The sequence below is a fragment of the Delphinus delphis genome, chromosome 1, assembly GCF_949987515.2.
Source record: "Delphinus delphis chromosome 1, mDelDel1.2, whole genome shotgun sequence".
Taxonomy (NCBI): Eukaryota; Metazoa; Chordata; class Mammalia; order Artiodactyla; family Delphinidae; genus Delphinus; species Delphinus delphis.
In genome coordinates, this window is record NC_082683.1 from 122,239,300 (window position 1) to 122,266,750 (window position 27,451).

A 27,451-nucleotide genomic window follows, 5' to 3' on the forward strand; every position below is an offset into this window, starting at 1 on the left:
AATAAATTCCTAGAAGTCTAATTATAGGTTAAAAGGATGAACGTTTTTCCTGCTCTCGCCAAGCCGGGAACAAAATCCTCGGTGCATGCCATTGGCAGCATTGTGAGTAGTTTCCCAGGACAGCTGGGCCCCAGATGCAGTGTGTCGCCGCCGGGGCGGCAGTGCAGTAAGGGTCTCCCCCGCCCCCTGCCGCAGGCATGGTGAGCGCAGCAGCGCGAGCCGTAGAAGAAAAAAAACCGAGAAAACCGGTTGTAACTAGCATTTTTTGCTCTTGCTTCTTTTGGGGGTGGGGCGGGGTGAGTTCCTTCTCGAAAACTCAGCCCTATTTATATATTCCTTATTTTTTCATGTAAAAAGAGAGACCTATATTATATTGCCTTTATCTATTTATTTATTTAATATACAATGTATCTATTCTTTCTCGAATTCTTTTCCCATTTAGGTTGTTAGAGAATATTGAGCAGAGTTCCCTGTGCTATACAGTAGGTCCTTGTTGGTTACCTATTTTAAATGTAGCAGGATTATCATACTAAGTGAAGTCAAGCCAGACAGACAAAAGACAAATATCATATGATACGGCTCTATGTGGAATCTAAAAAAAATGATAAAAATGAACTTATTTGCAAAACAGAAACAGACTCACAGACTTAGAGAAAGAACTTAAGGTTATGGCAGGGGGAGGGATAGATTGGGAGTTTGGGATTGACATGTACACACTAGATTGTCTTCTTTTTTTTTAAACCCTCTCTCGTACACGAAAAAGCGAGCCACTGACTGTTCATTCCATTTCAGAGTGTCCACCGTGAGAAGACAGTAGAGGTGATCTGAAAGGAGCAGACCTCCTATCATAGCCGAGGACCCCATGAGAGAGCTTGGAAAAGCCAGGGGGTGGTTAACTAGGGTGACCACAGCCGTGATAACTAAACACAGAACACGCGTGTCATCAGACTTGACTTCCACCAGTGATGGCAGGACTCACGTCAGGATTCTTGCTTCCGTGTAGGTGTGAGACCAAGCCTGATCTAATTTTCTTTTCACTAACCTGGGCTTTCTTCTTAGCAGTTAGTTGGTGTGTGGCTGGGAATGGAAGAAGGGCTATAGAAAACTGAGTGGTTGGCCAGTGTGGGGAGTAGGGAGAGGAAGAAAAGGAGGATGAGGGGGGAGCAAAGATACTTTCAAGGAGCAATCTTTTAAGTCTTCTTGGAAGAGGACGTTAACTCTGGGAGATTAGAGTATATGCTGTGTTTTTGGCATATACCGGGAAGCAAGCACCTTTTAAGAGCTTGGCTTGAAGTTGGTAACTAGTAATGCAAACTATTGATTTTTAAATTTTTTTGGTTAAGTTTTTGTTAATGAGAGAATTGATTTCTATAACTGAGAAAAGGGTTATAAGACATGGTGTGTGTCTCGCCCCTCCCCACAAATCATGGCTTCAGGGGCTGCTTTTCAGTACTCTGAACCTGAAGCTGGAAGGCATCTTGGTTTTAGACTCTACATGAGAAATGTGACTTTGGCTCAATAATCTTTTATCGAGGGCTTGGCACTGGGATAGGTGTACAAAGATGAATGAGATCAGACCCTTGCCCGTCCTTTGGTGATACAAGGTTAGTAATATAAATAATAGATACGTTTTTATTGTGGCATAATATACATAACATAAAATTTACCATTTGAACCATTTTAAAGTGTACAGTTCTGTGGCATTAAATTGTTGTGAATGTATTTACCATCATTCATTTCCAGAAATTTTCCGTCTTCTCCAACTTAAAACTCTGTATTTGTTAAACAATGACTCCTCATTTCCCTCTCCCCGCAGCCCCTGGAAACCACCATTCTACTTTCTGTGAATTTGATTATTCTAGGTACCTCATAAGCAAATCATACAGTATTTATCCTTTTGTGATTGGCTTATTTCATTTGGCTTAATTCTTCCAGGAATTAAGTTTCATCCATGTTGTAGCGTGTGTCACAATTTGCTTCCTTTTTAAGGGTGAATAGATATTCCATTGTATTTTTCATTTGTATTTTTCATGTTGTAAACCACATTTTGTTTATCCATTCCTACATCAATAGACACTTGGGTTGCTTCCATCTTTGGCTATTGTGAATAATGCTGCTTTGAACATGGGTGTACAAATATCTGTTCCTTGCTTTTAGTTCTTTTGGGTATGTATCTAGAACTGGAATTGTTGGAGCTTATGGTAATTCTATCTTTAGTGTTTTGAGGAATCACTGTACTGTCTTCCACAGTGGTTGCACCATTTTACAGTCCCACCAGCAGTGCACAGGGTTCCAGTTTCTCTACATCCTTGCCATCACTTGTTATTTTCTTCTGCTAATAGCCATCCTAATGGATGTGAAGAGGAATCTCACTGTGGTATTGGTTTTCGTTTCCCTGATGATTACTGATGTTGAACATCTTTTCATGTGCTTATCGGCCACTCATATATTCTTAGGAGAAGTGTCTGTTCAAGTCTTGATCAGTTTTTAATCCGTTTTTTTTTTGTTGTTGTTGTAAGAGTTCTTTGTGTATTCTGGGTACCAATCCCTTATCAGATACGTGATTTGCAAATATTTTCTCCCATTCCTTAGGTTGCTTTTTTACTCTGTTGGTAGTGTCCTCTGATGGTCAAAAGGTTTTACTTTTGATGAAGTCCATCTTATTTTTTTCTCTTGTTGCCTGTGCCTTTGGTTTCATATCCAAACAAAAGTCATTGTCAAATCCAACATCATGATGCTTTCCTCCTGTGTTTTCTTCTAAGAATTTTGTGGTTTCAAATCTTGCGTTTAGGCCTTTGGTCCATTTAGAGTTAGTTTTTGTATACTGTATAAGGTACGGTTCCAGTTCTTTTTTCCCTTCCCTCCCTCCTTCCCTCACTCTTCCTTCCTTCCTTCCTTCCTTCCTTCCTTCCTTCCTTCCTTCCTCCCTCCCTCCCTCCCTCCCTCCCTCCCTCTTCCTTCCTTCCTGTGGATATTCAGTTTTCCTAATACAATATGTTGAAAGACAACTTTAATATATGAAAGAAGATGCTTAGCTGCAAGCAACTCACAGGAGTTATTGAGCCACAGTCTCTGGCAAGAGGGTTCTGTTTGGATGATATAGGAGGAAGAGATTCAAGCCTCTCACTGCATTATGGAGAGACAGCACACTGTAGGAAGCTTCCCTGTGGGTACTTCCTATGCAACACAAGTCTGGGAATTCCCACAACACACGTCTGGGAATCTGCAGGAGCCATTTCAAGTGAGAAGGGGGGAAAGAGAAGGACATTATCCAGGTAAGATGAGAAACACATGGTATATAATGTGCTTCTTAATCTGTTATCTTTAGTTATATATGTATTCTTTATAGGAGGCTTGTTTGGAATAGGAATTATAGGAATTATAGGAATTCCTCGTTAGTCTTTAGTTTGTGGGGGGTTTTTCAGTGGGGATGTGTGTGCTTACTTTAGCTATTTGTCATGGTAGAGAAGAAACAGGGTTTCGTGTTGGTGGGAAGATATTACCTTGTTTGAAAGAACGATAACTTTGCACATGGCCTTCATCTGTGATGGACTCTAAACCTGCTGCAGATTTCTCCCCTAAAAGTGGTGCCACAACACAAGCCTGATCTCAACATGTGTGCAACTGTGGACCAGAGGGTTGAAAGCAGATCCTGTGTCTCTTTCCGGATGAATTCCAAGAGGACACAGCTGCAGGTTTTTCTGTAACTCTTTGCATGTGCACAGGAAGTTCCTTACAACCCACTCCTTTAGATCTCATTTCCTTTCAGTTTTTTGCCCTCAGTGCTCCCTGGGTGTCTGGCCTGTAGGTTCAGGGTTCAGAGAGCCTCTGGATTGGGGCCCTCTTGTGGTCCTCCTGTGATCTGGTTGGGATCTTGGGAGTTGAAGGCCAAGACAGGGTCCCTAAGAAGAAGAAAACTTGGGGGAATTGATTATAAATTTCTGCATGAGGAAGTCTTTTTAAAATATAACATGATAGGGCTTCCCTGGTGGCGCAGTGGTTGAGAGTCCGCCTGCCGATGCAGGGGACGCGGGTTCGTGCCCCGGTCCGGGAAGATCCCACGTGCCGCAGAGCGGCTGGGCCCATGAGCCATGGCCGCTGAGCCTGCGTGTCCGGAGCCTGTGCTCCGCAACGGGAGAGGCCGCAACAGTGAGAGGCCTGCGTACCGCAAAAAAATAAATAAATAAAAATAAATAAATAAAAGCAAGGGCAAGAGGACAATCTATGGTTAGGGTAAGACTTTAAAAAAAATATATATATATATAACATGATAAAAGCATTACGAAGTTAATCAATTTAACTACACAAATAAAATTTTTCTTCAGGAAACATCCCTTTTTTAAGGGTAAAAGACAGTTCACTGGAAAGGATATTTGTAATACAAATGAGAAATGCTCAGTTTTCTTAATGGATATCAAGAGCTTTTCAATAAAGAAAAGATCAGTAACTCAACAGAGAAGTGAGGATAGGATATCAACAGACTGGTTTCAGAAAAAGAAAAACAAAGGTTTTTAGGCATATAAACGATGTTTAGCCTCACTTAAAATAGAAACGTAAATTAAATAGGTAGATAGCATTAAGTTAGATACTAAGAGTATGAGGAAATCGATGTATGTAAATCACTGATGCTGGGGGATATCTGAGCTTATGTATGGAAATTTTAAAAAATAGAGATTCTTTGCCCTAGCAGATCTACTACTAGAAATTTATCTGACAGGTGTATACATTTGCCCATACATGATGCTTGTTTTAGAAAAAGTTGGGCACGATTAAAATGTTTATCAGTGGAAGACTAGCTGTGGTTCCATTCATACAATGGAATGTATGCACTTGTAAAGGAAGAGGTCTTAAATGTGCTGATGAGAAAATCTTCAAAATATATGAGTGAACGAAGGTACAGCATTGTGTTAGTGTTTGTTTGAAAAGTTTGTACACGCTTCTGTTTTTTATATGCAGTGACCGCCTCTCAAATGATGTACATGAAAACCGAAAACAGCACCTGCAAGAAAGTCAGAAAGGTGGTTGGGATGTGGGGTGGGAAGAAGGCAGACTTTACACTTTGTGCTGTTTCATACCTTTTAGATTTTGTACCATGTTTCAGATACTGCCTCTTAAAAAGCTAACTGCCTTGAAAAGGGTAATAGAGATAAGTAAGTAGAAAAACCAAGATAAAAACTAAAAAAAACCCCAGAAAAACCAAAAACACCCCCCAAAACCCAACAACAACCTAGAATTTCAGCTCAGGTTTTAGATCACCAAGGTTTAACAATGAAGCGGGGACAAATGACAGAATTCTGAGCTAGAGAGAGAACGTAGTCCTGTACGGTTTCATAGATGTGAAGAAAATAAAACAAATGGGCATGAATCAGGATGAAGTCTTCAACTGAGTTACAGAATAAAAAGTTTCCCAGTAGACTTTCCAGGAAATATTTGTATAAATGAAAATTTAAGGGGTTTTAGAGACAAGAATAATTTTTATTGAGCATGTATTTTGTGTTAGCCACTGTCTTATATATATTGACCTGTTAACACTTAGAGCCCATTTGTGGAATGGCTGTCATTCCTACCATTTGCAACAAGGACAGTTAATGGTCTGAGAGGTTGAGTTGTCTGATAACTGGTGTGGGTGCGGTAAAGTCAGGAATCAAGCCAGGTCCCGTGTGCCCAGCCTGATTCAAAAGGACCCATTTTTCACCTTTTAGACTTTGTGGTAAGTGGGTAGTTTTTGTCCATCTCGGCCTCTTTTTTTTTTTTTTTTTAATCTATCTTGCTCAGAAGCTTAGGGCATTTCTATCACGATACAAAATGGCACTTTTTACACATCTGCAGCCTAATAATTGGTACTCATTTTGAAGACCCTGAAGCACCTTGCTGGATCTAAAAGCAACTTCTTAGTTACCAAGGAAACAGTAGATTTAGCCTAGTGCTCAGTCTAGTTTCTTTTAAGTGTAGTTGAGATCTTTAAAAATTGGTTGAGTCTGTTTAGCTTGTATGATAATTATTAACCAGGATATTTGATGAAGTAGACAGTCCTATATGCCAGCTAGTAATAGTCTACACTTAGAGCAAACGGAAGACATCAGGAAAAGATTATAGAATGAAATGATACATATCCTATGGCATATATCCTCTGGAAGAAGAAAAAAAAAATTGTGTCCAAGAGTAGACATTAATAGAAGTTGAAGAACGTGCTCATATTCTCTGTGATTTAAAAAAAGAGAGAAATTGAACCCAGCCATTGAAAAATGACAGGTGTATTAGCTTTCTAGGGCTGCAGTAACAAATTATCACAAACTTCGTGGCTTAAAACAACAGAAATTTATCCTCTTACATTTCTGGAGGCAAGAAGTCCAAACTATAGATGTTCGGCGGCATTGGTTTCTTCCGAAGGCTCTGAAGGAGAATCTGTTCTGTGCTCCTCTCCTAGCTTCTGGTGAAGTTCCTTGGCTTATAGATACATCACTCCAATCTCTGCCTTCATCTTCACGTGGTGTTCCCTCATGTCTCTGTGTTTCCTCCTTTTCTGTTTCCTACAAGGACACTTGTCATTGGGTTTAGGGCCCATCCATTGCAAGGATGGTCTCATCTCGAGATCCTCAACCTTAGTAACATTTGCAAAGACCTTAATGCCAAATAAGGTCACATTCTGAGGTTCCAGAGTTTAGGACATGGTCATATCTTTTTGGGGGGCCACAATTCAACCCACGACAAGTTGAATCACAAAAGACGGATGGTCATTGATCTTTTTTTCAGATAAACTTTTTTGGGAGATAATTGTAGATTCACATACAGTTGTAAGAAATAAAGCAGAGAGATCCCATGTACCCTTTACTCAGTTTCCCCAGTGGTAATATCTTACAGGGCACTGGCCTCAATAAAGTGAAGATATAGAACACTTCATCACCACAGGATCCCTCCTTCATGTTGCCCTTTATTAGCCATCCCTGCCTTCTTCCACCACTGCGATCCCCCATCGTCCCTCATCTCTGTCAACCTCTTCTGCATTTCCATCATTTTGTCATTGCTAGGTTACATAAATGGAATCATACATTACCCCCCACCCCCACCCCGCGCCTTTAGCATAACTCTCTGGAGATTCCTGCAGGTAGGTTAGGAGTTCATTCCTTTTCATTGCTCACTGGTGCTCCATGGTGTGTGTCACCAGTTTGTTTAAGCATTCACCCACTGGAGAACTTCTGGGTGATTTCCAGTTTTTGCCTGTTATGACTAAAGCTTCTGTGAACGTATGGGTACAAGCCTCTGTGTGAACATGTTTTCATTTCTCTGGGCTATATAAATGCCCAGGAAGGAGTACAATTGCAGGATCATATCGTAGTTGCGTGTTTAGTTTTGAAAGTGCCGAATTGTTTTCCTGAGGATGTGAGCCATTTACATGTCTCCCAGCAGTGTATGAGTGATAGCTTTCCTTCCCGTCACCAACATTTGGTGTGGTCACTATTTTTTATTTTAGCTGTGCTGTAGGTATGTAGTGAAATGTCATCCTGGTTTAAATTTACATTTCCCTAACGGCTAAATGATATTGATCATCTTTTCATGTGCGTATTTGCCATCTCTATACCCTCTTGGGTGAAATGCTCCTTCACGTCTTTTGCCTATGTGCTAGTAGGAGTGTTTGTATTTTACTGTTGAATTTTGAGAATTTTTTATATAAGATACTTCGTTTGACATTTTCTCCCAGTCTGTAGCTTGTCTTTTCATCCTCTTCAGAGAGGTTTCACAGAGCAAGGTTTACTTTTGACAAAATTCAGTTTATCGGCTTTCCCTTTTATGGGTCATGCTTATGGTGTCAAGTCTAAGAAATCTTTGCCAAGCACTAGATTCTGAAGACTTTCTTTTCTTTTTGGCCGCGCCACCTGGCTTGCAGGATCTTAGTGCCCCCACCAGAGATGGAATCCGGGCCCTGGCCGTGAAAGCGCCAAGTCTTAACCACTGTACCATCAGGGAATCACCCCTCATAAGTTTTCTGTTTTCCATAAGCCCGTTATCCATTTTGAGTTAATTTGTATATAAGGTATGAGGTTTAGGTCAAGGTTCATTTTTTTTGCCAATGAATGTCCAGTTGGTCCAGCACCATTTCTGGAAAAGACTGTCCTTCCTCTGTCAAGCAGGTGGAGTTATTTGTGTGAGTCTAAAACAAAAGTTTGGCCTGTGTCTACTGATAGTTGCTTCAGTTTCACAAATTAATAAAAGAAGATCATTCTCTGCAAAGGATACGTGCTTTAGTGCCTCTTATCTGCCAACAGTAGATTAGCCCTGATGATTTATGATGATTTACATTGTGGTAAACTCACCATACTTTATAGAGTAACATGGTGTGTAGCTTTGGGAATTCTTTTATTTATTTATGTTTGGATTCCAGAGGAGTTTGGGGGGCCAAGGAGGTAGTTGATGAATGACGAATCCATCAAAATCTGGAAGGGATAACTTGAGGCAATTGAATCTCTTAACAGAGGATTTGAACCCCTTTCTTCAGATGCTATGAGGAATAAATGGGAAGTTGGGTTTTCAAGGACAGTGAAAGAGACTTTCCAAAAGGACGGGGAAGTGGGTGCGTGGCACACGCTTTCGGTTTCCTCTCCCTGCTGTGCTGCAGTTAGACGCAGGTGCTAGAGGAACCCTGAAGAGAAAATTTAAAAAAAAAAAAAATCTTTTGACCGCCAGATAGGCTAACTTCTGGTTTTCCACAATTTGGATAAGGATTACTGGAAAGGAAGAGTTAACTCAAATATGCTTTGTACAACAAAGCAGTCTTGTGCTGTTAAGTCCACGTTAAACGTTTACCCATGTGTGGCCTTCAGTTTGCAAAGATTTAGCCAAGGATCCAACCGCACATTGTGCTCGCCTTTTTATCCATTCATTTTTTAAAAACAGGGGGGAGTCAGCTTTCCTTTTTGTGCCTCTCTCCAGAGGGACTTCAAGTCCTGGGCCATAATTTCTGTAATAGGCATATTATCCTTGCTTCGTAAGCCAAACTGTACGAAGTGGGTGGGTTTTGGCACCGCTTGTCCAAAGACGTGCTCATCTTTTCCTCGGAGAGGGGGCTCGGTTGGCTGAGTCTTACCATCTCAGCTTGCCTCCTGCCCCTCAAGTAAAAGGGGAAGAAAAGAGATCCAGCCTCACTTGCACCCACGAGGCAGTGAGAATTGACCCTCCGGCATGCCTCCTCTTGCTTCTGCCTCTTGCAGTGGGCTTCATAAGGAGCACATTCATCAAAGCTAGCAATAAGCCTAGATGCATTCCATTTTTTTAGGAGTGAGGAGAGCGGTGGTGGTGCCTTTTGTATTTGTCCTGTGGGGAGTACAAAGAAGTGTCCACCGATTCCATATTCAGGCTCAGAATCAGCAAGAGGGGGCTGAAATCAATCACTGTTTTTATACTGAATAATTGTAACCCGGTGGTGAGGCCCGCATCACCCCTTGAGCACAAGCACAGTCCTATCTTGCTTGATGTTTTGCCTGAGTTTGGTGGCAGGTGTTAACCAGGCTGTGGCTGAGACTGGAACTCGGCTTCACATAAGGAGCATGGGTCCCCCCCCCCCCGTTTTTTAACTGAAGTATAGTTATTTTACAGTGTTGTATTAGTTTCAAGTATACAGCAAAGTAGGGGGATCAGAAGTGACTTGTGTTGCTCTTTTCCTAGTAAAATATTTCTCAGGAAAACTAACTTCTAAGGAAGTCCAGCAAGCCTGTGCTTTGGAGCCCAAGGGGAGGAAATTACAGAGCTGTGCTGAGAGTGTTCTGTTCCTGGCAGCTCCTGTATTATTTGTTGTGGACACTGCACCTGTGTTTTAGGGTCACTGTGGCTCTCGGGAAGAGAATAGGTTTCTGTCCCCTTCTGATGCAGTGGCAAGGCAGGCAGTGTGTGTGGTTGTTAAGAGCCAGCGTCCTGAAGCCAGCCTGCCTGGTTGTGAAGACCGGCGCAGCTGCTCTCTCGCTGTGTGATCTCGGGCCAAGTCACTTAATCTACCTCTGTACCCCCATTTCCTGGATGTAAGATGGGCACAGTAAGACCACGCACCTCACAGAGTTGATTTGAGGAGTAAATAACATAGTAAATGTGAAGTCCTTAGAACAGTTCCTGGCGTCTGTGTGTTAGCTATTGTTCATCATTCCTCGGTTGATTCTAAACAAGTTTAATTTCATGAGCGAGTGTTCTTTGAGGGCGTTTCTCTGCAGGGGCTCGTGACTCCAAAGAGAACAGAGCCAACTAGGTAATTTTGCAAACCCAGAAGTGAATTATTTTAAATGTCTTTGCTAGGAATAGAGCTTAGATGGACAATTCACTGAAAAGTCCTGGGAATATGTTTATGTTGGTGACTGTTGATCAACTAGAATTTTTCTCAGCTGCAGGCTCATACCTGGGATTTTCTACGCTGGACTACCTTTGCAGTACCAACACGGATCAGGAATTAAAACTGTGCTCTGTGATGACCTAGATGGGTGGGATGTGGCGGGGGAAGGAGGTCCAAGAGGGAGAGGATATATGTATACATATAGCTGATTCATTTCGTTGTACAGCAGAAACTAATACAACATCATAAAGCAATTATACGCCAATTTAAACACAACACACACACACACACACACACACACACACACACACACACACGTGAGAGCTTCCATTGTGGGGCGTTTTCATCTAGTGCTGTTTATAATCTGGTTTCCCCCTCCCAGCTGCAGCTTCCTCTATGGAGTGCTTGGCTTGCAGCACAAGTAATGTGCTAAAAGATGGGGAGGATGTTTAACTCCACTCTGACACATCAAGGTAAATACAGAGAGAGAGGCTGGCAGGTGGCACAGAGGTACCCAGTGGTCTGGGGACATTGGCCCAGGCAAAATGTTCCTCACCTCACCTTTTTTTTTTTTTGCGTTACGCGGGCCTCTCACTGTTTTGGCCTCTCCCGTTGCGGAGCACAGACTCCGGATGCGCAGGCTCAGTGGCCATGGCTCACGGGCCCAGCCACTCCGCGGCACGTGGGATCTTCCCGGACCGGGGCACGAACCCGTGTCCCCTGCATCGGCAGGCGGACTCTCAACCGCTGCGCCACCAGGGAAGCCCCCTCACCTCACCTTTTAAAACTCAAAGAAATTGCTTGGCTGAGGGGATGCTTGTGGCGCCTGTGATGAATAAGGCAGCCTCTTGGCCCAGGACAGGAGAATTATTGCAGCTTTCAACAGGACATTTACACTAAGGTATACTGGGTAATGTGGGTGTTGACGTTAGGATTATTTAAGTTGAAAGAGACAGAAAACTTCAAACAACAGGGTTTAAACAAGATGATTTACCTCATTCCTATCTTAGTTCTGTGATCCTTTGAGTCTGTGGCTCCTTTATTTGGCTGCTTCACTACCCTTAGTTAGCATGATATCAATCCTACAGTGTGGCTGCCTGAGCTCCAGCCATCAAGTTTTCATTCCAGCCAACAGAAAGGAGAGAGTCAAAAGGGCACCCTTATTCTTTTAGGAGATTCTAGAAGCTTCCATTTCACAATTGGTCTAATTGGTCAGAACTTAGTACAGTCATCGGCTATAAGGGAGGCTGGGAAATGTAGTCATGTGCGCAGCTAAAACTCGGAGGCTGAGATTTGGGTACACAGCTAGTTGTCTCTACCTGAGTATGTGATATGCTTTAGGATGGAATCAAGGCTGATGCTAAGGATGAGCAGGGCAAACTAGATTTTTGAAATTCCAGGTCTGAAGGAAAAAGAAAACTGTTGGGCCATCAATGCAGACATTTCCTGTGGTCATCCATTTAACCACATTTGAGTGAGCCCCCCAGGTGCCAAGCCCTGCCAGGCCCTGGGAATAAAAGCTGAGCTGAGTCATAACTGGTTCCTGTGTTCCAGGAACTCTTAGTTATTGTAAGGTAGCTATGCTCACCAACGCCTGTTAGTGATTGGATTGATCTGTGGCTACCTCTTGATGTCTAAGACCCTTTTTATCACATAACAACTTAGTGAGTTTCTGATTTAGATCTTATTTATTTGTGTGTGTGTGTGTGTATGTGGTGGTGGTATTGTAGTTGTAGCTAGGAGAACCCGTTTAGCAGTGCATGGGTTCTGGGGTCATCTATGGACCCAAGGCTGGTTGGCCTTAGAGATATTCCCGGGGAAGCATTGAGTGACACCTCCCTATTGCTTCCATATAGTTGGCTTGACCAGGAATTGAGTCAGCAGATTTGAGCTCTCTTCTGTCTCAGGGCAAATTACTGGGGCTTTGGTTTTCTCATACTTGTAAATTAGAGTTTCTGAGCTGCATGGGGAGCAACCCCAGCCCCCAAAGGTGTGATGTAATGTCTGGGGGCCGTGCTGAGCACCATATAAGGTAGTGGTGTGTTTCTTTTTTCTTTCTCTCTCTTTTTTTTTTAAATTAATTAATTTATTTTGGGCTGTGTTGGGTGTGCGTTGCAGTGTGCAGACTTCTCATTGCGGTGGCTTCTCTCGTTACAGAGCACGGGCTCTAGGCGCGCAGGCTTCAGTAGTTGTGGCTCGTGGGCTCTAGAGCGCAGGCTCAGTAGTTATGGCGCACGGGCTTAGTTGCTCCACGGCATGTGGCATCTTCCCGGACCCCAGGGCTTGAACCCATGTCCCCTGCATTGGCAGGCGGATTCTTAACCTCTGCCCCACCAGGGAAATTCCAGTGGTGTGTTTCTTACTTGATGATAGTGACAGGGAAAGCTACTTTTAAGAGTTCTCGAGGTGACTTGTACACAGTCCCAGAGTGACGGAGTTAGATGGGGTCTTCCTGCCTGAGGAGGCTAAGCATCTGGCCTTCTTACACTCTTAGCTGCTGGGTGGTGCCTTCAGGGCAGGTGTTAACTGATGCCCACAACCCATTCTGAAGGGTGGGGAGGGAGTGATGAGTCAGGTGCCTCACCTGGAGCTGGCTGACTATTTTAAGCTGCGGGCTGTGTGGTTGCTAGGTTTTCCTCCATCTCAGCAGCGCTCCCTCTGCTAATGAAGCAGCTCACTCTGAGCAGGACAGACAGCTTGATGCGATTCTTGCATGTCGGGCAGCATAGCCCTCAGCCTGTACTCTTCTGTAAGGTTGCGCATGAGAGATGCCAACCCCGTCCCCTGGGGACACACCCAGCCTGAAGCCCTCTTTGGGGCTGAGCTATGTTGCTCTGAGCTGACCAGCTTGGGCTCCATCCAGGTTATGTGTTGGGGTGGTTGGTGGTTCACCCAACAAAGAGGCCACCAGAGCTCATTTGCTCTGTTTGTTTCGTTTGTTTTCCTCATTTGGCAGTATTGGGATTGGACAAGAGGATCTTAAGGAAGATCTTGGAAGACACACACACACTAGAAATGGCACACTAAGATGGTGTCTAGGCTGTCTGAGCCACCTCCTATGTGAGAATCAATTTAGAGAATTGCTGTACTTCTAAAGCAATGGGAAGTGTCCCCGAGAAGGGAGTCCGCCAATTGGTTAGCACATCTGGTGGACTGGCCTAATTATGAAGTCCAGTGTTGGCATGTTCTCGGAATTACAATGTGGGAAGGAATCTTAAAGTCATTGTGAGTTGTTCTCCATCACTGTAGTTGTTTGTGAGATTTAGTCCTACAGATTTTTCTTCAGAGAATTTTCTGGGCCCTCCAAATTTCTGGCTCCAAACAGCTGGATTCGTTGAGCATAATCCAAATTTAGGTTCCAAATACCTTGAGTGTGTGTGTGTGTGTGTGTGTACACTTGTAGCTTCTTTTTGATATACAAATCACTTGCCTGCCTTGAGTCACATGAAATTCTATGAAAGTTGACTTTAATGATACAGTGGGACAAAACAGTATTACGTTTCTAACCAGTTCCCTCCCTGCTCTCTGGAAATGGAGTAAATTTATAGAGAGTAGTGGGGCTGATGCCAGAGCTGCTTCAGTTTGGAATTGTGAGAAGAATTGTGCCTTTGCAGTTAGAAGATCTGTGGCTTGAGATTGGGCTCCATGACCTTGAGCAAGCCATTCAGCTTGAATGAAATCTCTAAGCTTCAGTTTTCTCATTAAGGAAAAAAAAAGATAAAATAGTGTCTTGTTGTAAAAGAATTGAGATAATATCTTCAAAATGGCACAGGAGTGAAGAAATTGTAAATGACCTTCCCTGAGTCTTCCATATGATTTCTTTTTTTCCTTTTCTAAAGCTAACCTCATTGATCTTAACTTTGTATTCAGACAGCAACCCTAGCTGGCTTGTCGCTGTGTGTCCTGTCCCCCACCCCCTCTTCTTTTAAAATAGTGTAGTAGAAGTGGCAGGGACAGAAGACATTCTGGATACATCGCGCTACATGTGGAGATACCATGCAAAACTGAGTTTACCTCCAGCCCCACGGGTGGTACCAGTTTGCCTGGGAGGTGCAGCTGGAAGGAGGGTGGGCTCTGGGGTTGGACTCCTCGCGTTGGAATCCTGGCTCCACTGCCACTTGACTTGGGCAAGTCACTTCACCTCAGGCTTCACCGTAAGTAGAGTGGGTATAATAATAATGGCCAGCATACAAGGTTGTAATAAGTAAATGGGATGATTTAAAAATGTTGAGCCCAGTATCAGCACATAGCAAGAAACTGCCCCTTAAATGTGAACTCTTCTTATAATAATAATTATTATTTTTAATTGTGGTAAAATATACATAACATAAAATTTACCATCTTAAACCATGTTTAAGTGTACGTTTCAGTAGTGTTAAGTATATTCACATTGTTGGACACCCAATCTCCAGAACTTTTTCATCAGGTAACACTGAAACTATATCCGTAACACGGCTCCCCACTACCCTGCCTCCCCCAGCCCCTGGCAACCTCCATTCTACCTTCTGTTTCTATGAGTTTGACTACTCTACATACCTCCTGAGTGGGATCATATGGTACTTGTGGTTTTGTGACTATAATTATTTAATAAGTCTTAGCTCACCACAGCAATTGCGCTCTCTCCCATTTTTAGCATTCTACAAGCTCAGGATTGCCTGCCTTCTCCTCAAACCCTAGTCATTAGTGACTTACTTCCTTTCTTGAGGGAACAAGACACCTTGCACCTCCATTTCATCCTTTTGAAAAGGGTAGGGTTAGAGAAAAGGGAAATTAAAGTGAAGGAGACATAAAAGGAGGGCCTTCAGTAAGGAAAAAACCATTCACTCATTGCAGACGTCCTCTGTAGGACTTCTTCCTTCTGATTGTGTGAAGATTCAAACCTAAGCACCAGTAGAGGCAATGAACCCCTCCCCAAGTATCTGTCGCCCCGATTTAACAGTTTTAACAAGTTCCAGAAAGAAGAAAATAACTAGAAAAATCTAAATTAACCTAGAGGCAAGTGTTTCTTTGTTTGTTCATGCAGTGGTGTTTATCTCCTGAGTGATAAAAGGGTTTCTTCGGCTTGGAACTTCTGACTACCTTTTTTTTTTTCTTTTGAAGCATAGTTGACTTACAGTGTCGTGTTAGTTCCAGGTGTGCAGCAAAGTGATTCACCTATACATATATCTATATCTATTTTTCAGATTCTTTTCCATTATAGGTATTACAAGGTATTGAATATATATAGTTGCTTGTGATATACAGTAAATCCTTGTCATTTGTCTATTTTATATGTAGTAGTGTATATATGTAAACCCCAAATTTATCCCACCCCCCACTTCTGACTACTTTTTTAAAAAAATAAATTTATTTATTTTATTTATATTTGTTTTGGGCTGCATTGGGTCTTTGTTGTTGCGCGTAGGCTTTCTCTAGTTGTGGCGAGTGGGAACTACTCTTCATTGTGCATGCGGGCTTCTCATCGTGGTGGCTTTTCTTGTTGCAGAGCATGGGCTTTAGGCACACGGGCTTCAGTAGTTGTGGCATGCGGGCTCAGTAGTTGTGGCTCGCAGGCTCTAGAGCGCAGGCTCAGTAGCTGTGGCTCACGGGCTTAGTTGCTCCACGGCATGTGGGATCTTCCCGGACCAGGGATCAAACCCGTGTCCCCCGCATTGGCAGGCGGATTCTTAACCACTGCGCCACGAGGGAAGTCCCTGACTACTTTTAAGTTGAAGAGGAAAGGAACCAGGATTGTATGACTGTAGCCAAGTCCTTTAATTTGGTGTCCACATCTGTGAAGGGTAACACTTGTGACTTCTGGGGGTAGCTGTAACGGAGCACTTGGCCTAGGGCCTGACACCTAACCAATAATCAGTTAAAATGTTAGCAGTTGGTGGTGGTGGTATGTTTGTGGAAAGAACGATCACCAGCTCAGTCCTTGAAAACATAGAGCTGAGACAAGCAGCTGTGGACCAACAAAACAGCCATCTTTACCCTCTTTTTGTTTGTTTGCTTTGTTTTGGCCACGCCACGTGGCTTTCAGGATCTTAGTTTCCCGACCAGGGATCGAACCCAGGCCCCGGCAGTGAAAGTGCTGAGTCCTAACTACTGGACCACCAGGAAATTCCCCAGCCATCCTTACTCTTGTTAGAGAGGGTGATGAGCACTAACGTTCTAGAATTGTACCTATTGTATGTTCATTAACCAATTTTATTGGCCATTGGATAGGTTCTGTCCTAGGTTGTGCCTGGGTTAAGGGAAATGATGGTTTATCTGTGAAATTAAGTAGTGTAACTTCCTTATATGCTTTTCTGGCAGTGGTGGGATTACTATTCTTCTTAAAAAAACACATATTTAATGTGTTTTAGCTACAAATAAAAAAATACCATTATTTGAATAACCTGATAGATTATATATATCTGGCTCCATGAATCCCTCTTTTCACTTTTGTTCTTTGGACTTCTGGAAGGAGTTCTATCTACTAGTGAAGGCTGCAGGTATAAAAGTTGCCCTGTCATAGCCTTGAGCTAGGAAAAGGAAATTATGGGCCTATACATGTTTAAAAACTTAAAGAGGTTTTGATTGCATAGAACCTTTGATTCTGTTGTAGCATTTTCATTTTTGAATGTAGTTTAAGTCATGTGCAAGCTTTATACCTTCCTGTGATTCCTTTTTTTTCTTTCTTTTGGCACATCTGTAGTTCCAAAAATCCTAAGTAGTTTTAAATGCTTTTTTGTGTGTTAATATGCAAAAGTGTCATAAAAGTAAAATAATTTTCTAATAATTAACAGTTGAGTCAAAATATTTTTCCCCGGGCTTCCCTGGTGGCGCAGTGGTTGAGAGTCTGCCTGCCGATGCAGGGGACACGGGTTCATGCCCCGGTCCGGGAAGATCCCACATGCCGCGGAGCAGCTAGGCCCGTGAGCCATGGCCGCTGAGCCTGCGCGTCCGGAGCCTGTGCTCCACAATGGGAGAGGCCACAACAGTGAGAGGCCCGCGTACCGCAAAAAAAAAAAAAATTTCCCCCACAGATCCTTATAATACGGCAGTGTGTTTCACCACGTGTACAACAGGACATATTGTGCAAAATAGTTTTTTTTTTTAACAACTTTATTGGAGTATAATTCAAAATAGTTTTAGTTTGCACTGGCTAGTACAACAGGAATGACCAGTTTTCCTTATGCTTGGACAAATCAAATACATTCTTCATAAGAACTTTTAAAAGTTTCCTGGTTTTTCCCTGTAAAATCAGTTGGTAAAATAAGTTCAATAGTAAGACTTCTAAGGCTGAGCCCAAGAAACCTCTAACTGCTCATTTTTTCATCGCTTGTAATTAGGTCAACCAGTTCCATAGGGGGCTTGAGTTACAGCTTCTAGAGGTTTTGTAATGTAGACATTCTTATTTTTCAATTAATCTTTGTATCAAATGAAAAAAAAAGAAAAGAGTTATTTGGTAAATACAATCTTTCACTATCTCATTCTTTGGAATGCGCTTGCTTTTATACTTTTCCTTTTACAAAGAGCGTATGTTATTGGAGAGAAAAGGAGTCAGATATGTGTATTACTAGCAACACAATACAAAGCATGTAGGTTTGAGTTCATCTGGAACTGGCATCCCTACTCTTAGTTGGGATACCCCTAGGTTGTTTCAGGTATTGGTGATGTTTATGTCTCCAGCTTTAAAAGTGGGGGCACACATCTGTGACAAGGCTGTCTGGGGTACTATGAGGGCAGTGATGTCCACGGCTCTGGACCAGAGCAAAAGAAACCAACAGAAGCAGGATGGAAACCATGACCTTGGCCTTACTGCCAACCAGCCAGGCTCTCTGCTATGAGATTCCTTTGACATAAAGAGATGTGCAGGGGCTGTGAGATGTCTAGCAAATGCCCAGGCACTTCATGACCCAGAGGCCCTTGGGCCCATCAGCACAGCCTCAATGTGCCCTTTCCCCACTTTCTGCTGTCTTTTTTGTGTATCTATACCAGGGTGCAAGCCAGGAAGAATAAAATAGTGTCACCTTTTATTAGTAGCTTTGGGAAAGGCTTTATGGAAGAGGAGTTAGAGATTACGGCCCTCCTTCCCCTGCCTTCACTGTGGATACCTGAGTGTAGTAAATTGTGTTAAGGAAAGAGAGGAAGAGACTTTTGGGGCCCCCGAATTCCTTCTCAGCAGACGTTTCCTCCCTTCCCCTAATGCATCATCCAAGATATGGTAGCCTTTGGGTTCTTCTTTCCAAAGGCCCCCTTGCTCAGGGCGCACACATCAGCTCAGTGACTGGACCTCCCTTATTCCGTGGTGTTCCCTTCTTTCCTTACAGTCTTCCGTTTGTGCTAAGATTGTGCAGCTCCTGGGACAGAATGAGGTGGATTATCGCCAGAAGCAGGTGGTCATCCTGAGCCAGGATAGCTTCTACCGTGTCCTCACTTCAGAGCAGAAGGCCAAAGCCTTGAAGGGCCAGTTCAATTTTGATCACCCGGGTGAGTCGGGGCATTGAAGGGGCGTTGGGGGGGGATCGGTTGAAGAAGTTACTTAACCTCTCTGTTTCCCATCCATAAAATGGAGGACTGTTAGGTACCTTGCGGGGTTGCGGTGGGGCTTATAGGAAAGAAGCGCTTTGCAACGCATCCTCTGGTGCTTGGCGCCTTAAATACTGATCGAATCTGTGTCTGAACAAGGGCGACTCTTGGAGAAGCCTATTCCTCAGGGTGGGCCAGACACAGGCTAGCGCACACACAGCTGGTTCGCCCGCCTCCTGCTCTGCAGCAGCCTGTGTCACACCCTCCCGCCAGCACCCAGCACGTGCGTGTACATGGCTCGTGTGTTAAACTCACCGACTGGCAGAGAGTGGGGTGGAGGGTCCAGGATGGCTGCCTGAATGTCTTTGGCCCTGACAGTCCCAGATGAGCACACTGCCCCTTCAGCTGGTTTGGAGTTCTTATAACTGTGAGAGTCAAAACTTGGTGTGATGCCTGCTGCAGTGCCCTAGTTGTGAGTATGCTTTCCAGGTTATCATATGCTGCTGGATTTAGAGGGAGGACAGAGATGTCTGAGGCCAGAGACGGAATGGCAAGCCAAAAAAAAAAAAAAGAATCCACTTTTCAGAACTCATTTATACACTTTGGTTTGAGATGCAGGGAATTGGCATTCTGCTTTAGGTAGATATCTGGCTTTTTTGTGGGGAGGGTATGCTTCTCTAGGGTGTGATACACGTATGTGAAATAATAGGTTTCTAGGGATGCCCTGTTCATCACTATAGGAGAAATCATTTTACAATTAAGAAACATCTTAATAGTTTGATGATTTCCTTCAGATGCCTTTGACAATGAACTCATCTTCAAGACACTCAAAGAAATCACCGAAGGGAAAACAGTCCAGATTCCTGTGTATGACTTTGTCTCCCATTCCCGGTAAGTGAGCTGCTCTGGGCTGGGGATTGTTACCTGTTGCTCCCCAGAGGGTCCCCAGAAGTTCCAGGCTTCTTCACGCCGCCCCCATGTGTCTGGTGCCCAGTGCAGCCTGTCAGTGACAGGGCGGTGGCGTCAGCATACCTGTAGGTGCACGGGGTCAGGAATTCATCCAGGTGCTTCCTGGAACAGTCCCATCGTGATCATCATGCTTTGTTAACTCTGAAGGGATAGATTTGTGAATTTGGACTCAGGTGAGGGACTGCACATTCGTCCTCATCCACATGCCCAAGCTGTTGTTCCTGGAACAAATGCAAGGGGGTGTGGTAGAGGAAAAACAGGAAGAAGAAGAAGAGAAGCTGTTCTTTCTGCTCTCCTGGATTACTTGGGATCGAGCTGTGTGGGGAGGTGTGAGGGCACTGGGGTCACCAAAGACTAGACCCACCAGAGAGCTTCTCAATCACGTCAGACCTGTCCTTTCCATTTGTCGATTCTCATGCTCCTGATAGAATAGCAGAGTGGCTTGACCTCCATCACAGCCTCCTTCCCTCTTGAGTGGTGGGAAGGGGCTTCTGGAGGACTTCCCTCCTGCTAGCCAGACCCCAAGCTCTTGCAGAGCTACACAGAGCTCTTTGCTCACTTTGTCTCCTTCGGGGGACCTCCCAGGCACATTCGACACTCGTAAATGTTGTGTCACATCACATGTAGCTCCTTAGTAGTGGCTCAGTAAGTGTTGTTTTCAGCTCTGGGATCTTTTGAAAGTTTCTCCCTCCCACTTTTCATTTTCCTTCTTGGTTTCTTTATCCCACTCTCTCTTGAGTTGATTTTTTAAAAATGGGAAATTAGATTTCATACCAAATATTTCTATAATTAAAAACAAATGTTTCTATCATTAAAATGTTTCTACTACCAAATGTTTACTACCAAATGTTTCTATCATTAAAAGCCCAATCTTCATCTCCCTGTGTGTTCCTTTAGGACACATCTCAGCCTTTAATGCAGTTAGCTCACATGTTCTGTGCTCTTCTCATGAACTTTCTCAGAACTTGAGGGTGTGGCAAAGATTGGGTTGGAGGAGGAGGAAAGAGCACATTGTGATGGAAAGCCGGGCTGCTTTGGTTCTCACCTTCATCCCTCACCAGCAGCTCTTGAAGTACTTCCTACTGTGGACCCGATTCTGCTGTGCAGGACATTCAGAGAACAAGATATGCCTCCTATATCAAACCTCTCCAGACTATGCAGGAATAAAGGGGCGCTTAGAATAGGGAACTGGAGCTAACATGAATAACGAGGGGGCTGGGAGAGCAAAGATCTGGGAGGCCGCAGCCGGAGAATCAGAGAAATTCGTCCCCAATGGTGGCAGCCTGAGCTGCCATCTGGAGAAGAAGCTAGGTTCATGCAAAGTCCAAGAATCCGCTGCATCCATCCGGGCCCACAGCCTCTGAATGGGAACTTATGGAGTGTCTGCAGTTTCCTTGTCTAGCTTTATGGTCTCCTAAAAATTACAGCTTTTGTTTCACTTTCATCTTCTTTTTTAATTTAATTTTAAACCTTTATTTTATTCAAGTATAGTTGATTTACAGTGTTGTGGTAATCACTTTCATCTTCTGAGTTTCCCATTGGTAAAGTAGCTGGGACCATGTAGGGAAAGGGATTCTGGGAATTGTAGTTTCTAGCCTTGGGGGAGTGGTGGTGATGTCAAGTTGACAAGAGACAGTCTAGCCCACCACCTCTCAGGTCCTGGGCAGGGTACTGCTACAGAATTACAGTGCAGCCTGACGACTGAGGCAAGGGGATGTGGAGCAGTAGGAGGGAGGAAGGGCTGGAGTATTTAGTGCAGGTTGTGTAAAGGAGATGATATTTAAGCTGTGCATTGGAAAGCATGAGAAGCTGTTGGGAAAGGGATTTCCAAGGTGATGGGTAGGTAGACATTTCAGGGGCCAGCTTGGTGGGGGATTGCAGTAGGTTAGGTGTGGAGGGATGGGGGTCAGTGTGTGGGAGGAGCGGCGGGAGGTGGAGAGGCTGGGAGGCAGGCAGGCCTCAGATCAGGAAGGACCATGGATGGACCCCAGGGCCAGAGGATAAACGTGTTGGCAGTAGGGAGCCATAGATGGCAGTTATGTAGGAATGGAGAGGTCAGTCTTGTGGCAGGAACGAGGATTCACAATGCTGTTTAGGAAGCCGTTGGAGTGGCCCAGGTGAGAGACTGATACAGGCCCGATGGAAGGGAGTGGAGTGAGGGCAGTTGGCAGGAGTCAGGGCCTGACCAGTGTAGTCGGGGGGCAGGGGGTGAAGATGAGTACCTTGTGCAGCACGAGCTCCATCAAGTTCACGTATTTACAAAAAAAAACCCTGCAGAGTTGCCCGTCCAGATGTGTTTGACTTTTTTCTCCCGATTCCCCTCTCATACCTTTTATTTTAAAATCCTGTTCTTTAGTGGCCCAGCGCCCATCTCTTGCATGAAGCTTTGTGACCACCTAAGACCACAGCAGTCCCCCCCAACTCTTAAGAGCCACTTGTGAGGGACCCAGCTGTCCAGGGTTAACTGATCCCATCCCAGCCATGGGTCTTTCTTGGTGACCACAAACAAATGTTGGGCTACAACTGAGAAGTCACCTATTCTCTGTAAATACCTTTCTCTGGTCTTCCCCTTCTTTATCGTAAGGAATGATTGTCAAATGAGAAGGTTGGGCTAGGTAATCCCAAATTTGGTAATCCCAAATGCTCTAATACTCCAGGTTTATGTGAACCTCCCAGCCCATCTCTAAACTCCTAAACAGAATATTGCACCATAGGTTCCTGGCGCATCCTGGGCTAGTAGGTGCTCAATAAATGTTGTTTTTAGCTCTAGGCTATTTCTAAATGTTCTCCCACCTAGACCTACATGTGGACTTGGGGAGTGATTGATTTCAACTTTTGGGGACACCACCCACAGAGCAGGCAGTTTGGTTCTCCTTACTGTCCCAGGATTGAAGAGGCATGACTGTTGAGTTGGAAAACCACCTGTTCCTTTTTAGTGTTTATCAGTTAGGCAAGCTGATCAGCACTGCCAGACAGTGTCAGTCTGGGTAAATTAGCACGGTCATTGCACTCACTCTGTGTATTCCAGATGGAACCCTAGGAATCCCACACACGTTTCGTTTCCCGGCAGAGCCTTTCTGCCCTCTTCTTGGCCCAGGGCAGCTGCCTAGAGTGACTCATTATTTCACTCACTCATTGATCCTTTTTTCTATCCATCTTGCTTCTGAACTCTGCCCAGTTTGGTTCCTTATCCTAAACCACAATGAGCACCCTGTTTTCCAGTACCTGACATTCTTCTAGGGTTGGCGTGTCTCAACCCTGGCTGCACAGTAGACATACCTGGGAGCTTTTTTAAAAAAGGGCTGAAATCTTGTCATTTGCGACAACGTGGGTGGACTTAGAGGGTATTATGCTAAGTGAAATCAGTCAGACAGAGAAAGACAAATACTGTATGATTTCATGTATTATGTGGAATCTAAAAACAAATGAACAAACAAGAAAACAGAAACAGCGTCATAGATACAGAGAACAAACGGGTGGTTGCCAGAGGGGAAGTGGGGGGTAAGGGAAGAAGAAATGGTGAGGGAGATTAGGAGGTACAGACTTCCAGCTACGAAATAAATGAATCACAGGTATGAAGTGTACGGTGTGGGGAATATACTCAAAAATAATAATGTAATATCTTTGTGTGGTGACAGATGACAACTAGACTTAGCATGGTAATGATTTGGAAATGTATAGAAATATGAAATCACTGTGTTGTGTACCAGCAACTAACGTAGTATTGTATGTCAATTATACTTCAAAAAACAAATTCATAGAAAAAGAGATCAAACTTATTGATACCAGTGTGGGGAGTTTGAGGAGGTGGGGAAATGGGGAGATGGGCTTGCAGGGGGAGGGAGAACTAGATAATCAAAAGGTACATACTCTAGTTATAAGATAAATAAGTACTAGGGATGTAACGTACAACATGATAAAGATAATCACTGTTGTACGTTATATATGAAAGTTAAGAGACTAAATCCTGAGTTCCTTCACAAAAAAGTTTTCTATTTAATATTTCTTTTAATGTTTCTTTAAATATTTCATTTATATGAGATGACAGATGTTCACTGAACATTATTACCATTATTGTGGTAATCATTTCATGATGTATGTAAGTCAAATCATTATGTTGTACACCTTAAACTTACACAGTGCTTGATGTCAATTATATCTCAATGAAACTGGGAGAAGAAAATGTACATTTTTAAAAAAAAGAAAAAATTAAAAATAATGTATCAAATATGGAAAAAGAACAAACATTGCTTCTAGAAACGGAAAACACAACGGCACATTTTTAAAACTCAGTAGACATATTTAGCAGCAAAATGGACCTAAAAAAACCCAATTCAAACACTAGGGGATTCATCTGAAGAAATCATTCATTAATGCATTAAGGAAAGAAGAAGACAGAAAAAAACCAGAAAAGAGATTAAGAGACATAAAAGACAGTGAAAAGACCTGAAAAGTATTTAATCAGGAGGAAAGGAAAGAGAATAAAGGCAATATCTGAGGAGACAGTAGCTTAATTTTCCCCAGAACTAATGAAACTCACTAAATCCATAGATTCAAGAAACGCAACAAATTCCCAAGCAGGATAAATAAAAAGAAATACACAAGTGAGTTCTACTCTTTGGAATTGGTTAATATTCCATTGTGGCCTAACAGTTAATTTTTGTGCCTGCTGCAATTGTATTTCAAAGTTTTGTACAAAGTTGTGTGCACGCACAAACACATACATGATTGCTAATTGTGTTATTCATACTTTCCATTTCCTTCTTTATTGCTATTTCATCTGTCAGTTTCTAAAATACAGAAGTTAGGCGTCTCTCCAGTACCAACGTGGATGCAGTTTCTCCTGGTATTTTTATCCGCTCAATATACTTCGAACCTCTGCTGTTAAGTAAATAAAGTTTCATGACTTTAAAAAAAAAAAAAAAAGAAAAGAAATACCTGGGAGCTTTTAAAAAATATCGATGCTCTAGCTCCACCCCAGACTAATGAAGTCAGAGCCCCAGGGGAGTCGGGTCCAGGTATAAATATTTTTAAAAGCTCCCCAGATGATTCTGTGTGCATCTAGAGTTAATACCGCCATCCTAGAGAGTCTCCTAATTGCACTAACCTGGTGCTTTTCTGCTGTCTTTCATGCTCCATATTCTGCCACCTTGGTAGTTGCTCCAACAGTGCTGCCTTAGAATTTAGACAAGAACCCAGGGGACTGAGCCAATAAAGAATCAAAGCATGTTTATGGGAGGGAAGTCCCTACTCAGTGGCCAGCTGCTGCTGACTTCACTGTGTTTGCACAGATAAAACCTATAATCTTAAGGAACTTTTGAAATAACTGTGTGGTTTTCTTCACAAACGTCTGCTAGTTAGGGTGAGTGGTAAACCTTGCAGTGGCGTCATTACTTCCCTTTTCGTGAATTTTGAGGTGAAGTGCAAGGTGGTTTTCCGACAGAAGTGAAAGACAAGATTGCAGTGAAAGTTGAGACAGGGCGGAGCTGGACCCCCAGTTATCCATTTGGTTTCACTCCCCTGGCTTTTGAAAAGTCGTGTTTACAGTAGTATCTGCCTTCGGCTTCCCAATCCTGTGGGGAGATGGATGAGGTAATGTATGTCCCTGCTTTATTTATTTATTTTTATTTATTTATTTATTTTGCGGTACGCGGGCCTCTCACTGCCGTGGTCCCTCCCGTTGCGGAGCACAGGCTCCGGACGCGCAGGCTCCGCGGCCATGGCTCACGGGCCCAGCTGCTCCGCGGCATGTGGGATCTTCCTGGACCAGGGCACGAACCCGTGTCCCCTGCATCGGCAGGCAGACTCTCAACCACTGCGCCACCAGAGAAGCCCGTCCCTGCTTTATTGATAAGGAAGACAGTTGTAGGAGCTGGGCAGAGCCAACCCTGGCAGGACTGGGACTCTTTCCTTCCACAGAAATCCTTTCCCCTTCCCACCCTCTTACCTAAAGTTTTCTTTTCCCCTCCCTCCCTCTGCCCCTTCCTTCTTCCTCCCAGTTGCCTCAGCACTGGGGGGGGGGGTGGACTTGTTGGGAGAAAACTGTGAGTTTCTGTTTTTGAAAGTTCAGAGTGTTAGGTTCCATAAATGCCAGGACTGAGAGCATTCCTGGAGACGCCTTCGGAGGGGGAAAAAAAAAGTGATCACATCTTCTTTTGTCTGTCTTTATTCTTCATTCAACAGCAGGTTTTTTTTGTTTTTTTGACCGCGCTGTGTGGCATGTGGGATCTTAGTTCCCCGCCCAGGGACCGAACCTGCGTGTCCTGCATTGGAAGCACAGAGTCTTAACCACTGGACCGCCAGGGAGGTCCCAACAGCAGGTTTTTTATTCCAAGGAGAAGGATATCTACCCATCTGCTTTATGGCGGAAGCTCAGAAGAACTGGTCACAGGAGACCTTTGCTGCAGCCGTCCTGGCCCTCATTCTTGGGTCTTCCGTGGTGGTCTGAGGGCTCTGTAAGGTTGTGTTAGCTAAACCTTCTCAGTGCCCTTTCAGTCAAGGGGCTAGGACCCCAGACTCCCAGACAGCTTCTCTTGTTTCCTCCTCCCGGGCTCCCCCTACCTGGCTCGGCCCATCATCTGCTCTGTACTTTGCAGGAAGGAGGAGACGGTTACTGTCTACCCCGCAGATGTGGTGCTCTTCGAAGGGATCCTGGCCTTCTACTCCCAGGAAGTGCGAGACCTGTTCCAGATGAAGCTTTTCGTGGACACAGATGCGGACACCCGGCTCTCCCGCAGAGGTGCGTTCCAAAAGCCTCTGATGGCCCTGTCGGTGGCCTGTGACAGGCCCCTGCCCTCCCCGATTCTGGGCCCCGTGCCTTCCCCGAGGCAGCCTTGTGCAAGGCTGCCTCGTGGCTGCATGGCCCAGCCCAACTGAGTCAGTCTAGCCCCAGGGATGTCCTGTTGCCCAAACATTTGGTGACATTTGAGAAGGGATTAGTCACTTACTGTTTCAGATAACGAAAAGCTTGTGAGGTCACAGAGATGACATAAGAAGTTCACGTTTTGGTTTTGCTGGGGAAAAGTTTGGTTAAGTGCTCAGTTCCTTATGATTTACCCACAGGTGTCATAATCAAGATGGGAACTCACTGTAGGACATCTGGGGGGTGGGCAGGAACACCCTCTGCCTGCAACTCTGGGCAGCTGGTCCCACCTGCCCGCTTCTTTCGCCCTTTGCTTTCCGGAAAGTTCTGTGGAGGTTTGGTCACTCTGTCCACCCAGCTCGGGAGCAAAGTCAGTTGTTCTCTCTGCAGGCCTTCCTTCCACGAGTGCTGAAGACACCAAACTGCTTGCTGGTGGGAGAGCGGAGCCTGTGAATTCAGCTCTGCGGGACGCGAAGCAGAGGGCTTGCTTCTACCAGAGAGCTTGGGAGACTTTGTGGGGGAAGTGGGTTCTGGACTTGGATGGGGCGGGGTGATGGCCTAGGCAGCCCAGGAAGGCATATACCTCAGACAGAGACACCATGGCTCGTTAGGACTGTCCTGCTGATCTGGACAACAGGTAGGGCTGTCGCCTGTGGGTGGTGTGAGGGGGAATGGAGAGTTGGGGAGAGATGAGAAAGGTTCCTAGCAGAGTTAGCGCTGACCGGACCCCAGCCAAGGCAGCGGGGTGTGGGTGACTGAGGAGAGGGATGAAAGCTGACTTAAGGTTTGAGTCCCCATCGTGCGGAAGAGGA

General features: G+C 44.2%; 1 protein-coding gene across 1 annotated transcript in view; it reads left to right on the forward strand.

Moving 5' to 3' along the window:
* The window catches only part of UCK2 (uridine-cytidine kinase 2), a 71,679-nt gene that overhangs the window by 34,265 nt on the left and 9,963 nt on the right, over positions 1 to 27,451 (forward strand). Inside the window, exons 2-4 of the mRNA XM_060009180.1 lie at positions 18,610 to 18,769; positions 19,603 to 19,699; positions 26,374 to 26,516. Of these exons, the coding sequence (XP_059865163.1) occupies positions 18,610 to 18,769; positions 19,603 to 19,699; positions 26,374 to 26,516 (400 nt within the window). The remainder of the gene's footprint in view (positions 1 to 18,609; positions 18,770 to 19,602; positions 19,700 to 26,373; positions 26,517 to 27,451) is intronic.